At 40.7% G+C, this 15,362-nt stretch overlaps 1 protein-coding gene across 6 annotated transcripts in view; it reads left to right on the forward strand.

Moving 5' to 3' along the window:
- abcc8 (ATP-binding cassette, sub-family C (CFTR/MRP), member 8) overlaps positions 1–15,362 on the forward strand; it is a 67,118-nt gene that overhangs the window by 48,126 nt on the left and 3,630 nt on the right. For 4 of the 6 annotated variants that reach the window (XM_036003187.1, XM_031282736.2, XM_036003189.1 and 1 more), the window contains 17 exons: positions 588–672; positions 1,021–1,101; positions 1,854–1,991; positions 2,676–2,801; positions 3,341–3,437; positions 3,978–4,037; positions 4,782–5,026; positions 8,066–8,232; positions 8,702–8,929; positions 9,713–9,805; positions 10,635–10,737; positions 11,137–11,250; positions 11,951–12,071; positions 12,560–12,690; positions 12,797–12,875; positions 13,039–13,147; positions 13,802–13,905. In XM_036003187.1, coding sequence (XP_035859080.1) covers positions 588–672; positions 1,021–1,101; positions 1,854–1,991; positions 2,676–2,801; positions 3,341–3,437; positions 3,978–4,037; positions 4,782–5,026; positions 8,066–8,232; positions 8,702–8,929; positions 9,713–9,805; positions 10,635–10,737; positions 11,137–11,250; positions 11,951–12,071; positions 12,560–12,690; positions 12,797–12,875; positions 13,039–13,147; positions 13,802–13,905 — 2,081 coding nt within the window. The remainder of the gene's footprint in view (positions 1–587; positions 673–1,020; positions 1,102–1,853; positions 1,992–2,675; positions 2,802–3,340; positions 3,438–3,977; positions 4,038–4,781; positions 5,027–8,065; positions 8,233–8,701; positions 8,930–9,712; positions 9,806–10,634; positions 10,738–11,136; positions 11,251–11,950; positions 12,072–12,559; positions 12,691–12,796; positions 12,876–13,038; positions 13,148–13,801; positions 13,906–15,362) is intronic. The other 2 variants (XM_036003188.1, XM_031282737.2) reach the window with 1 other exon arrangement.

A 15,362-nucleotide genomic window follows, 5' to 3' on the forward strand; every position in this document is an offset into this window, starting at 1 on the left:
CTGTATTTTTTGTAGATCCCATTATTCTCAAAGCTTCAACAATTATAAAACTGTCAACCTGTCATGTTGTGCGGCGTCGTTTCTATTGTACTTTCAAGACCATGTGGGAAGCTCCAAATGGATAATATAAAAATGACGATACATTGTAATGAATAACATGCCATTCATTGAAATTTGAACACTGATGCAGCCCTGAACTGTGTCCCCAGTGCGTCTCTGTGCGCTCTGATTCTGCCTTTCATCTCTTTATTCTGTCTGTTTGTTCAAGCGAGTCTGATTCAGCACTCAGGGCAAAATCTTCCAAGTTAGACCATATAGGCTGCTGAAACTCATTTCTTTATTTCATTTTCAGTGTTCATGGCTCAGTTCAGACTTTTATTGGGTTGTGTTATGCATACAAAACAGCTTAAGTTTTATATAGATAGATAAAGATAAATAAACATTAATAACGTATAATTCTAATTCATTTACTGTCTAGATTATTAGCCAATAAGTTAATATTGAGCAGACCCATAGTTTCCTTCTGGTTGGTATTAGCAGCTGCTCTCTGTCCTCATCTGTATTCTGTCTCTGTTTGTGCCTGCCAGGTACAACGCTGTCATCGAGGCCTGCTCTCTCCAGCCTGACATCGACATCCTTCCACAAGGGGACCAGACAGAGATCGGGGAGAGGGTCAGTATGACAGTAAAATATACGATTTTCTTTGAAATCCTCTGTCTTTTTTATTTTTCAGAACTGGCCATAGCTCCCACTGTGGCTCACTGTATTGCAGAATCATTTGTCATCATTACTGTGCAGCCAGTAATGTTTAATGTTTGTGCGTAGGGAGTTGGACTGACCTTGTTCAGCCAAAGCAATGTCATGTTGGATTTCTTCATGCACCAGTAATGTGGGAAATAAACCATGATATCCTTTGTTACTCTAGGGGGCAAGTGCCACACACATTTATTGATGTAATCATGTTGTACATCCCTCTTTGTAGTAAAACGTTGTAGTAAAGTTTTCTTCCCTCTGGTGCAGGGTATCATCCTGTCAGGGGGACAGAAACAGCGTATCAGCGTAGCCAGAGCCTTGTACCAACAGACCCACGTGGTCTTTCTGGTGAGTCCTCTTCTTCACTCACGCATCTTCCGATCAGAAGAATTATTTCAGTTGTTGCATTGCACCTTTTAATTAACCCTGTTAGCAGACAGTCTATCGGTATTCACAGTGCAACGTTTCTGAAGCTTTACTTGAAGACTCAGATGTGATTCTATTTCTGATGCCTTCCTACGTGACAAAAATAGCAACACACTCTCTTAAGCTCAGCTGTGGGGCTGAGAATCTCAATGCAACTTTCAACTGACAGTTTGAAAATGTCAGTTCCTGGTGGAGTTGATAATACACATTGTAATACATGTTTGTAACTAGGACTTCAGTATCCTTGAATCTGCAGATTAGTCTGCTTGATTAATGGTTTAGTCTATGAAATGTTAAAATAAAACATTCTCAGAGCCCACAGTGTTGATGTCAGTTTTCTTGTTTTGTCTGACTAAAGTCTAAAGCAGTAAGATTTTCAATTTACTTTCATATATGACAAAGAAAAACAGCAAATCCTCACATTAAAAAAGAAAGTTGGAATTTTGGGCGTTTTTGCTTGAAAAAAGACTGAAATGATCAATCAAAGTTGTATTTCTGTGCATCAATCAAACCACTGTCAGTCAAATCTAATTAAACCACACCCACACAGTGCACAAGAGCTGAGTTCTTGATAAATGACAACTACTGTAAGAAAGTTTAGTTCTAAACTTTAACTTTGACTGCTAAATATTCCTGCTAAATACTTATTAACGTCTGCTGATGTATTTTTTTAGGATGACCCATTCTCTGCTTTAGACATCCATCTGAGTGACCATCTGATGCAGGATGGTCTGCTCAAGCTCCTGAGAGAGGAGAAGAGGACGGTGGTGTTGGTCACACACAAACTTCAGTATCTCCCACACGCAGACTGGGTGTGTGTGTGTGTGTGTGTGTGTGTGTGTGTGTGTGTGTGTGTGTGTGTGTGTGTGTTCTTGTTTAACTATATTCGTGGGGTCCAAAAACCGGGAGCCCAGTATACTTGTGGGGTCCAGACAGCTTTGTGGGGCCAAAATGCTGGACCCCACAAGTTTAAAGGGCTGTTTGAGGGTTAAGACTTGGTTTTAGGATTAGGGTTAAAATTAGGTTATGGTTAGGGTTAGGGTAAGGGTTAAGGTTAGGCATTTAGTTGTGATGGTTAAGGTTAGGGTAAGGGGCTAGAGAATGCATTATGTCAATGACAGGTCCCCACAAAGATAGTGCCACGCACTTGTGTGTGTGTGTGTGTGTGTGTGTGTGTGTGTGTGTGTGTGTGTGTGTGTGTGTGTGTGTGTGTGTGTGTGAAACAGGGATATTTACAGCTATTATCTTAACCAACTAGATAAACTGTAGATTAACAGAGCCTTTTACTCTTTAAAATGCACAGTAATTTATAAGATTGTCCATTTGTGATGCTGTTATATAATTCCTGCTGTAACTATTCCATTGTTACATTTGGGATGCAGACATTTTATCTTAGAAATATCCCAGAGTGTATAAAGATTGATTTCCGGTGTCAGCTTATACTAAAGATTGCATTTCTTCTTCTCTGCTTTTGTGTGTATGTGTTTTTTTATAAGATCATTGCCATGAAAGATGGCACTATCCAGACTGAAGGGACTCTGAAGGACATCCAGAACTCTGAGCCTGAACTCTTTGAGCAGTGGAAAACCCTGATGCACAGACAGGACCAGGAGTTTGAGACGGTGATTAACACTAGAACCGCCAATGCCCATGCCATTTAACGTTGTGGTTCAAAAATTCTAATTATTCTGTCATTGTGTATATGTGTAATGTTTCTCTCCTGCCCTGACTTTACCTTTAATACCTATTCTGCACATGCCTATATTGTCATAATGATAGAATAATGTTTAGAAAACCAAATAGAGGGTGTTTTAGTGTTGTTTTCCATGAAAACACACCCCTTTAGTTGCCAGGAGCAGTGCTGATGTGTCTCAAGTTGTGTCCCGGGATATATATATATATATATATATATATATATATATATACCCCTAAAGAGCCTTGCGGATCCCCTAAAGAGCCTTGCGGATCCAGAAGTTAATTCAAAGTGCTGATAAATCCGTAACGACTTTGAATCTTTGCTTTTCGTTTGTAGATTCGGAAGACAATCCAGTGCTGCTTGGAATGACAATTTGATTACCTGGATGTTTGCTTAATGTCTCATCAGATTATAGTCTTTAGTATTCTGGAGAGAATCACATGTTTATCTTTATTTCTCCTCCAGGAGACGGAGGCGGCGAGTATGACCGATCTGGAGAGGAAAAACCTGCGGAGGGCCATGTACTCCAGAGACGCCGCCAGGACTGAAGAGGATGAGGAAGGTGAGGGGTCTCAGGAACCAACAGCTTGATCACATGATGTCAGTCCTTTACCAATATAATATAGTGTGTGTGTTTACTGATAATAATGAAGGCGGAGTATAATTTCCCTTCCCCTGTTGTGTCTAATTGCTGAAGAGCAGCACCCCTTACATTACATTTAAGCTTAAGTTCATCAGCTTCTTTTGAATGTTAACACCTGCTGGAATGTCTGCAATTATTTGATGACTACAAATCCCCTGTATATCATTTCTGTCCCTTGTTCTTTATTTATTCTACCCTGTGTATATGAAAACAAACATAGTAATGGGTGTTAAATGCTCCAGACTTTCTTCTGGGTCTGGTGTCTCATGTCTTGGCTTCTCTTTAGACTTTCTCAGCAACCAGATATGACACCACCTTCTCTCTATCAGCCTCCTGCTAGACAAATCTGATCCTTTACATGCATGTGGCTCTGCTGTTGAATGTGCCCCTTTGGTGGGAGGTGCTAAGGTGCAGTAGCTGTACTCTTTATCTGTATTCTGTGTTGTCTCCCATGTGCTGGTGGCACCCCTGAGTGGACTTGTGAAATGGCTCCAGCTGCCCTTCTGTTTGATCGAGCAGGTGTGGCCAGAAAAGCATGGACTGAAAAAAGAAAAGTAGTTTGAAGCATTGTGACGCTGCAAGCAACTCCCGGCCATGTCCGCTTCTCCCACCATGTTAGAATCTCATCATCCATCATTTTCTTTTTCACCAAACATTTGTCCCTACTGCTTCTCAAAGCCTACTTAATGCCAGCATGGTTGCAGAGTAGATGATGGTAGCAGTAGGCTTATTCATTCATTCATTCATTTATTTATTCATTTAGTCTTTTCTTCCTCTACTCTCCTGCTTCCTCTCTGCCACCGGGTTGTAGACTTCCACATGCAGCCTCACACTCCAAAGCTTGCTGCATGATGTGATGTGATATATTTACATCAGGGGTGGGGAGGAGGCAGGAGGACATTAACATTAGCTTCTCAGCCACAGTCAGTGTGTCATGGCTGCTTCTGTGCCGCTGAAAAACGCCATTCGTGGGAATGAGCATTTGCTTGGTGTATAATGTTTAGAAAAAATATATATGCTGTAGCCTGTAGCAGGCTTTCTCTGTGGTTTCTCCTCTGCTTTGGCCCTCTTTCTCTGTTATTTATTCTCTGCTCTTCCAGTCCTGTGTCAGAAAAAGTACAGAGAGAGAAAAACAGATAATGTAATATCTGGGAAGAAGAATGAATGCCAGAAATGTCAGAGAGCATATGAGCCATGAGTCACAGCAGAGGAGACCACAGTTAAACACAGACATAATATTTTCTGTAAAATTTGTATTCCCAGAGGAATCCCTGGAGAGTGACGATGACGACGACCTGTCGCAGGTTATGCGTCAGCGTGCCACCATCCCCTGGCGCTCCTGCGGCACCTACCTGTCCTCTGCCGGGGTCCTCCTGCTCATCCTGCTCCTCCTGTCACAGCTGCTCAAACACTCCCTCATGGTCGCCATCGACTACTGGCTGGCACACTGGACGTCACATGTCATCGCGGCCAAGATGGTAACAACAGCTCGGAACTGTACCGTTCAGGTGAGTGGCTGAACGGCATTGGTTTTGATTGAGATGTGATTGTTGTTACCTGGCCAAATCGGGTTTTTTTTGTTTTTCTGTTAATCAGCAGTTTTTAGAGTCGTAAAGTCCTTTCTCTTGCTTGATTGTCACTGCCTATAAGGACTTAAATCAATCGTTTAAGTAATTTAATTAAAAAAAGCCACACATTCTCTAGTTGCTTCTCAATACGGATTTACTGTTTTTTTCCCCTCTGTGCCTTATCTGGGGGGGTTCATGAGATGATTTTTGGAGTAGTAAAGATGAAAAAAACAAAGTTTTCCAACACAAGTATGAATTTCTTTTTCAAATATATGCATTTTTCGTAAAATATTGGATAGTTTTGGATCTTAGGGGCCTTAAAAATGTATTACATGAGACAATTTGAGAAGTGCGGAGGTCAAAACTTACTGACTTACGTGACTTATAGACTTCTGACATTTTTGAAGGGGTCAAATTTCTTTAGGTTTTGACTGTTGGTCAGACAGAACAAACAATTTGATCACTATTTTCTGACATTTACAAACTAAGCGATTTATCGATAAATTGAGAAAATAATCTGCAATTTAATCAATAATGAAAATAATAGTTACAGCCTTTATTTTAAACAAACACATGTATGGAAAGGTAGTTAACAGTTAATCATGTGTTTTTTTGAGACCACGCTGGAGTGAAATAACACTCTCACTAAATCTCTTGTGAATCTCAGTTGAGCGGACAAACACAAACACTGCCAGGCTCCAGATGGAGCGTTTGCTTACGCACCCTGAAGCAAATGCAGCTCACACTCATCTGCATGTTAGAGAAACAGAATGCATTTATGGAGTCTCAGAGAAAGTGCTGCTGGGAAATGTAAAGATCCAGAGGTTTGATTCATGTAGATTTCATTGGTCGAAATACCTGCAGAAATTATTTCTGAATGCTTTTAGTCCCAACTGAAATGATCTGAAATAAACACTTATCCTGATTTAGAAACAACAGATAGCAGTGTCACTTCTAACTTCTAACAAGTTTAAAGCTTGTCTTTTGTCAGAGACCTCTTCCCCCAATAGAGTTTCTGACTGGCACACACACACACACACACACACACACACACACACACACACACACACTAATGGGTGTCATTCATGTCGCCCTGCGTTTGGCAACAGTATGTCACCACTGACAGCTGGTGTCTTGCCATTGGCTGTTGACACACACACACACACACACACACACACACACACACACACACACACACACACACACACACACACACACACACACAGAAAGAAGAGTTGCACACACACTCATGCTCAGAAACACAATATCATTACTAGCGGAGGTTAAGCTTTGTTCGTTCACCAGTTGTTAGTAGTTTATATAATGTTAGTCAGTAAAGCTAATCTATTAACAATGTCAGTCAGTGAAGCTGATCTATTATTAACTCTGTGTGTGTGTGTGTGTGTGTGTGTGTGTGTGTGTGTGTGTGTGTGTGTGTGTGTGTGTGTGTGTGTGTGTGTGTGTGTGTGTGTGTGTGTGTGTGTGTGTGTGTGTCTGTCCTGTGAATTGCAACGCCAAGTCATATTTCACACAGAGGCTAAAGACAGAGATAACTGGGGTTGGGGTACAGCAGTTTAAAGTGCACTATGTCATCCTATCGAATACAACCCGTGCGGTTGTCTCTTCTTCACTTCTCTCTTTCTCTCTCTCTCTCTCTCTCTCTCTCTCTCTCTCTCTCTCTCTCTCTCTCTCTCTCTCTCTCTCTCTCACTCACACACACACACACACACACACACACACACACACACACACACACACACACACACACACACTGAATGTACAGTTAAGTGCAAATTGTGACTTGAATGCCATGGACATGTTGTTTGGCTGAGCTTGGGTGTGTATTTGCCAGGCTTATCTAATCTGGGGTGTGCTGTAGACTTATCCATGTGAGAACACTTGTAAGTCCTGTTCTACTATCAGACACAAACTCTGACACATTACTGACACTTCAAGTCTGTGCCAGGGCCCAGTGCCTTTTTTCTTTGATATAATGGATTGTTATAAAGGCCTAATATGTCATTTGTTTGACCAATATATTTACATACATAATTTAAGCATTTGAGCTTTGAATGGAGAGCAATAATAATTGTGTTTGTCAATCAAATACAATATATTTTAGCCTAAAGCCCAAAGCATTACTGATGTAAATAAACTATGATACCATAACTGTGTATCAAAATGAGTCTGTGTATTTGAAGACCTGTCAAACATTTTGTGAGTGATATCAGGTGCTAATGTCTGTTGTGACGTGGCTTTCTTTACATCTACGTCCCTGATTGTTTTCTTTTAGTATGACAAATTAAAACTTTTTAGGTCATGAATACCAAATTTAGTGAGAATTTAACTGTTCCTGATTTCATTTATTTTCATTTTAAATTAGTCAAAATGCTAATTCATAGTTTCATAAATGTAGTTATTGTAAAAATAATTGTTTGATATTATAGGATAGAAGGTGCCATACACTGTACAGAACGTAAAGCCCTCTGAGGCTTGTGATTTTGGGCTGATTGATTTGACATGATTTAATATTCCAAACACACATTTGAAATGCATTGCGTAATAATGCACAGCTGCCTCCATGCTGAAATAAATGGTCAAAACTTGACGTCAGTGTCCTGATTGAAATACATTTTTTTTAAATTTGATTTTAACTGGTTGTATTTGTAGGTCTTATATCATGAATAGAAATGTCTGAATACTTATGAATACTAAAAGAAGGTAGACAAGTTTGAGACAGAATCCATCAATTGGAAACTGTTTGCCAGATCAGCTTTAAAAGCTTCAATGGCTTTTGTCACATAGATAGATTGTTTTGTTCACCAGCCTCAGAGTTTAATTATGCTTATAATTACTGGACAAGCAAACGCCCTCTCACTTTCTTAAACACACACACACACACACACACACACACACACACACACACACACACACACACACACAGTTGCAGTCATGTTCTCTCTCTCTCTCTCTCTGCAGGGCTGTGGCTTCAGTCACTCGTGGTATCTGTCGGTGTTCAGCGTGCTGTGCTGCCTGGGCATCATCCTGTGTCTGTTCACCTCCGTGGCTGTGGAGTGGACCGGCCTCAAAGTGGCCAAGGAGCTCCACCACGACCTGCTCAACAAGATCATCCTGGCCCCCATGAGGTCTGACGCTCAGAGTGTGTGTGTGTGTGTGTGTGTGTGTGTGTGTGTGTGTGTGTGTGTGTATGCACACTGCAGCTCTGCCTCGTGATGTGTGAAAGAGAGAAATACGTGTGCTCGCTGATAGCGTTTGTGCTGAAACAGATCATTTAAATGGGAAAATGCAGTTAAAAGCACCTTTTTACGCCCCATTACCCAGACTACCATCTGCTTTCCTTACACAAAACCTAGGAGACATCACTTACATTAAGACGCTCACATGCACATTACACACTTGCATGTACTGTATATACACTCACTTACACAGCTAAATAAACAGATGTATTTCACATGAAATCATTAATTCAACCAGCTGACTGCACAGCATGTCTGAGCAGATTCATGTTGAATAATATTGTCTTATTGTCAACATGTGAAAAGCTCTAAAACATAATTATGGCTGAGAGTAAGTGAATTGTTTTCATTCCTCCAGGCTGTTTGAGACGACTCCGCTCGGCAGCATCCTCAACAGGTTTTCCACAGACACAAACACAATCGACCAGCACATCCCCACCACCCTGGAGTGCCTCTCCCGCTCCACCTTGCTGTGTGTGTCTGCTCTGGGCGTCATCTGCTACGTGACCCCCGTCTTTCTCATCGCCCTCCTGCCACTGGCCGTCACCTGCTACTTCATCCAGAAATACTTCCGGGTGGCTTCCAGGTGAGTCGGATATCATGCACTTGTTGTTCACGGCATGTTTTCATCAGCTGTTGTAATTGGGGCTGTAGCTCCCACTGAGGACACCCGGGCCATGTTCAATGTGAGGTTTTTTTTTAGTTTACATACTACAATAACACACCAATAACACAGCATTGTTTTTTAAAGGCTGATTCTGGTATTGTTTTATGACACAACATGTTTGATTTGACTTTTTTGGTCCAAAAATATAACAACATTTCAATAAAGTAAGAGGTAGTATGTATTTTTCCACCATAATAATACTCCTGAGAGTTTGGAGAAGGCTTTGAAATGGCATTTAGATTATGATATATGATATATACATTTAATGAAAATATAATTTGATTAAAGATAATGTTGGCAAAAATGATTTGAGCTGAGACAGAGTCCCCAATTAGAGGAAACAGATTCCCCATAATGCACGGACTGATTGGCGAATGAAATTATATTTACCATGTCAAAATTAAAGTTCTGACAGGATGTGAGATTTGTCCTTTGGTCCCTGTTTTTTAGCGCTTATATTTCCCATAAATAATGAACACATGGTGAAATCCATAAACCCACAGTTTTGCAAGTGGCTGCACATGACTGACTTCACTGTCACAGTGAAGCCAATGAAATCATTCTCGTTCTCTGAACCTGTCCCACTGTTCCACCCCGCAGTTATGCTGTCCTCGCCACTCCAACCTTACGATCTTTGATATTATTTGAACTTTGCTTCAGTTGATATTTCCCTCTCCACTGTGTCCTCTGTCTTCTGGTCAGGGACCTGCAGCAGTTAGAGGACAGCACCCAACTCCCTTTACTTTGCCACTTCTCTGAGACAGTGGAAGGCCTCACCACTATAAGGGCCCTCAGGTAATTATTACTAACAGGTCGAACTGTCTTAAGTGAATGAGCAACGATTAGTAGATGATTATTGTACAACATTGTTTAAGAGGGATGTAAACTCGGTGAAAAAAAAGTGCTTTTTGTTGCTTCACTGTGTGCAGAGTGATGTATGTGCAGATTTCAACACTAGACTAGCTATTTTCACATTCATCTGCTGAAGGGGACATCACAACTAGTTTGGAAGCCAATCAATGTCCAAAATGCAATTTGATGTGGAAACGTTAAAACTACAGTGCACACAGGCATACAGGCACGCATGCACGCACACACACACACACACACACACACACACACACACACACACACACACGCACATGACATCAGAAAAATGACATCAAGGTTCTGAAATTAGTGTCAAAGTGATTGTAAAAAACTGTAAGAGAAAAATAATATCATTTTAGTAATTTAACTTTTTAGTTGAAATCATGTCAGACACAATTATTACTCAAAGCAGAATGTAATTATTTACAGTCTTCCAACATGTCCAGAGTGTGTTTAATATGTTGTGCGTATAGTCTGTAGTCTGTGTATTGTTGAAACGCTTACCTTCATTTTCAATGACTAAATGTCTTTATTGTCCATAAAAAATTCAGTTGAAATCAGTTGAAATTCAAATGTATTTGTATAGCACCAAATCATACAAACACAGTTCAGAGTGCTTTACATAGAAACAAAATAAAATAGCAAAAATGTGTAAATTAACAGAGAAATGCTCGAGTGAAAATAGCAGTAACAAGTTGGTGGACTCTCAGGACATAAGAGCACAAATGAGATGTGTCTTTTTTTCCATCGGCAGGTATGAGCCCAGGTTCAGACAGAGGTTACTGCAGTACACTGACGCCAACAACATCGCCTCTCTCTTTCTCACAGCAGCCAACCGTTGGCTGGAGGTCCGCATGGTAATGATCCATCCCCTGTTCAGTGCTTTAACATGCAGATCAATCCTGTTTACTGTTTGTCAGACAACAGCTGGTTCACATTTTTTGGTTAATGTCGTTGGCTCCCTCTGTTGGGATCCTGAAAAACTGAATATTTAATGGCTTTAATAACATCACATTCTATGTCCACGTGCTGTTTTATCTATCGACTCGCCGCTCATTTGGCTTCTCGTCTTTCACAGCAGCAGAGGAGATACGCTTCAGATGTTTGTGGATTTATGTGCACAGATGCAAAAGAAAACACTAGCAACATGTCCGTCTTTTTTGTGTGCGGTGACAATAAGCTGAACAAATTTGTTATTTTATTGACCTTTTAGAATGATTTCCCTGCTGTCAAGTTGTCATTGTCTCTTTCTGCAGGAGTACATTGGAGCGTGTGTGGTGTTGGTGGCAGCTGTAGCCTCCATCACCAACTCTCTCTACAACCAGCTGTCCACCGGTCTGGTGGGGCTGGGACTGACGTACGCCCTCATGGTGAGACTGTGTGTGTGTGTGTGTGTGTGTGTGTGCGTGTGCGTGTGCGTGTGCATGTGTGTGTGTGTATGAGTTTTATTGCTTGTCTACCTGCACTCTTTAAGGATGATACAGGTGGTTTTCACGTTTGCGCTGCAAATTGTGTATATTTTACATGATTACCAAACCTTTCAAAACTTGTTATATTTCTTTCCCAATTTAGAATACAGTTTTATGTTCTGCCCTTACTATATGTAACTATATTTTTACATTTTAAACTATATTCACAACACATTCTTAAAGAATGTATCTGATTAATGTAAAAAAAAAAAAAAAAAAAACTAAAATCTGGACCAAAATTGTAGTTTAACCATTTCTTGTTTTTTGTTGTTGTTTTTTTTATATTTCATAACGGAAAAAAAATCCAACTGAAAATATGTCTAAACAGTGTAAACTGTAATTAATTCATATAAACTACATAGTACAAGACGTTTGTGAAACTTGCATCTTTCTCAATATATCGTTTGTGTCCAGTGAAAACCATGTGTCTCCAAATTTGGTGATTTCCAACATTTTCAGAATGAATGATGTTACATAGACAAAAACTTTGGACTATCTGGCAAATGCAACACAAAGCTAATGAAGTGTGTGCCTGTGACATTTACCCAACTTGTGTCTACTCCCTCTCCCCTCCCCCTTCTCTCCTGCCTCCATGTATCAGGTATCCAACTACATGAACTGGATGGTGCGTAACTTGGCAGACATGGAAGTACAGCTTGGCTCAGTCAAAAGGATAAACGGCCTGCTCAAAACTGAACCAGAGAATTACGAGGGACTGCTCAGTGAGTGCAGCAACACAGTCACAGTTCCATCTTAAATTAAACCTTCTTGCAACAGGTGCACAATAAAGATCATATCTTATAACATCGTATCTGATGTTTATGTGTTTTTTTTTTGTTGTAAGTTTACAGTTAGACTACATTTACTTCACATTCATCTTTGTCAACCCAAGGGGTATCATAATGCTCACAAGAAATCTATTTGTATCTATCTGTATCTTTATCCCACTTGTATCAGTTATGGTATACATTATACATCCTAGTAATCTATCTTACATGCAGCTCTCCTTTCAGCCAGAAGTGATTTTGCAAAGAGGCCAGTGTCTTTTGAACATTAAAATAAATTAATAATAAATACATACATAATACATAAATCTCAATTTGGCTCCAATGATCGAAAATGTAGAGATAACAATTATAAACTATTATATCAAGGGGTAAAAAAAAGTTGAAAGCTAAAATCCACTGATGTTCCTGTGTCCTGTTCTCAGCTGTGTCTCAGGTCCCTGATGGCTGGCCCCGAGAGGGAGAGATCAAGATCCAGAATCTGAGTGTCCGATACGACGCCACGCTGAAGCCTGTGCTCAAAAATGTGAACGCACACATCAACCCTGGGCAGAAGGTATCCAAACTGAGGAAACCTGTGAAATGAAACGCAAATGCCACACAATATGATACATGATGGAATGTCTGCGATAATGATGATTAAGGCGCCTTGTTTTTTTTAGGTGGGGATCTGTGGCAGGACAGGCAGCGGCAAATCATCTTTCTCCTTGGCCTTCTTCCGCATGGTGGACATGTTCGAGGGTACAGTAAAACATCAACGCTTACATTTAACTCATAGTAATGGGAAATGTAGTTCATTAAAAGGACATTCAAAAAAACTATGAGACATTACAAAGACAGCTCTTTGTAATGTAGTCTATGTGTGATGTGATTGCGTGGGATTCACAGTGTGTTTCTCTCCCAGGGAGGATTGTGATCGACGACATCGACATCTCCAAGCTGCCTCTGCAGACCCTCAGGTCTCGCTTGTCCATTATCCTCCAAGACCCCATCCTGTTCAGCGGCGCCATCCGGTACGATGAACTTCACCATCTGTTTTACCAGCAGAACAAGTCGTCACAGAGGTTTAGATTTGGAGCTACTGATAATTGAGTTTCAGTAGAAGAGAGAACACACTGAACATTTCCAGTAACAGGGCTAATTGGCAAACTGTGACACACTTTAAAGACACTAATCGGAAGCATGAGTAGAGCTGAGGGTTTGTAGATAAGAGGACATTCCTCTGAAAACTCAGATGGAGAGGTTTATTTTTAGACTTCAGCGGCAGTGACCATAAAAGCTTTATCATGTTTGGAGATGAGAGGAAGCTATGAATGCTGTCAGCCTGTAGTGTTGGATATTTCGGTCAGTTAGATTACGTGAAAGTATTTTAGCGTAAAGTTTATTTACATGTTTGGTCTCTCGGCAGCTGGACATTTCTGACAGATTACATAGGTCGACAAATTGAAAAGATATGTTGGATAGGTGATGCAGAGAGCGAGTCATGTCAGGTGTGAATGACGCAGTGCAGCTGGAGCTAACTTGTTGAAATATTTGTTAATCATAAGCGACACTACTTCAAATAGATAGAGATCATAATAAAATGTTATCTTTGCTTCTTTAACTTTAAAGTTAGTGATACATTAATACAAGTGTATGTGCATGCATGTGTGTTTGTGTGTGTGTAGGTTCAACCTAGACCCAGAGATGAAGGCTACAGATGAGATGCTCTGGGAAGCTCTGGAGATCGCTCAGCTGAAGCCTGTTGTTAAATCTCTTCCAGGAGGCCTGGGTGAGTAAATCTGTTTGTTTTAACTAGTGCAGTGCCCATTGAAACTCTGTTCTGCAGAGTCCTACAGCTCCGCCTGCACAGCTGCACAGAGCTCTGTTCGCTTGTTAATTTAAAGTTTATTCATATTGAACATCTTGCGTGTCCAAATTGCACCAACTTCAACACTGCACGTCCTTGGGTACCCAGCAATACACCCGCCAAGTGTAAAGTAGATCGCATGAACGGTTCTCGAGATATGCGAAGGAGGCACATACAGACTTTATAGTTAGGTGTGTGTGTGTGTGTGTGTGTGTGTGTGTGTGTGTGTGTGTGTGTGTGTGTGTGTGTGTGTGTGTGTGTGTGTGTGTGTGTGTGTGACATCTATTGCATGTCTGTTACTCTTCCTGAAGTTTCTTCCTTTCTAGCCAGGCTGGCCCTGGAGATGGCCATGTCAGTCTGTCAGCCACTTTTTGTACAGACATTCATGGTCCCTCTGGGGCTTAGGTTTATGACCAAATACCTGCAAAGTTATTGACATTCCTATCACCCTCAGCTGTTTAGTGCTAATTAGCACATGCTAAACTAAGATGGTAAACATTATAACCACATGATTTTGCATGTTAGCATGCTGATCTTAGCATTTAACTAAACCAAGGGGCTGAGGGTAGAGGGAGTCGTATACTGTACATGTTGCACATGATGCGGTATACAGTATAAGTTAACTGCCAATGATCTGTACAATAAATACAATCTTCCCTCACTGCTCCAGTGTCTCGACACAAAGATCAGGCTGCTGGATCAAAACACATGAGCATGAATCTTTGAACTCCCTTTCTGAGCTGTATCCAGTGTTGTGTGTACAGGCACATTATTCTTAGCTCAGCTTCAGGTTGCAGTTCTGACACAGTAGACCTGATAGTTATAGAATGCAGCAGTCTCACCATCAGATCAGATATTAGCGGAGAGCCGTGTTCCTCTTCAACAGGCGTAACCTACATACGATGAATGCTTAGTATGCTGATTCATGCTGTGCACGGTGCCTTACTTTAGCTGCTGTTGGTATGCAGTTTATCACTTAGTTCTTTATGTCTCCGTCATCCTCTACTACACTTCCTTATAAAAACAACCACTCTCTACTCTGCTGGAATAATAGACAGCTGCTGCTTATCTCACCTGATGTATTTCTGCTTCAGTCTATGTGACAATGTGTAAATGTGTGTGTGTGTGTGTGTGTGTGTGTGTGTGTGTGTGTGTGTGACATGTTTAAACTGAGCTACTCTCTGCTTTGATTTATGTTCATTGGAGCCAAATGTTCACTAAGATATTGATCTGTAACCCAAGGGTTAATGGCCAATTCCTTCTGCCCTTAATTAAGTCAAAGTAGCAGCACAGTGTCAATGTAGAGTCTTGTGTTGCATATAAAGCAGACCAGTTAACTGCAGTGAGTCTTTGTTACTGCTAGTGATGTTGAGTTTTAT

Source organism: Sander lucioperca, chromosome 7 (assembly GCF_008315115.2).
Source record: "Sander lucioperca isolate FBNREF2018 chromosome 7, SLUC_FBN_1.2, whole genome shotgun sequence".
In the NCBI taxonomy this organism is placed as follows: domain Eukaryota; kingdom Metazoa; phylum Chordata; class Actinopteri; order Perciformes; family Percidae; genus Sander; species Sander lucioperca.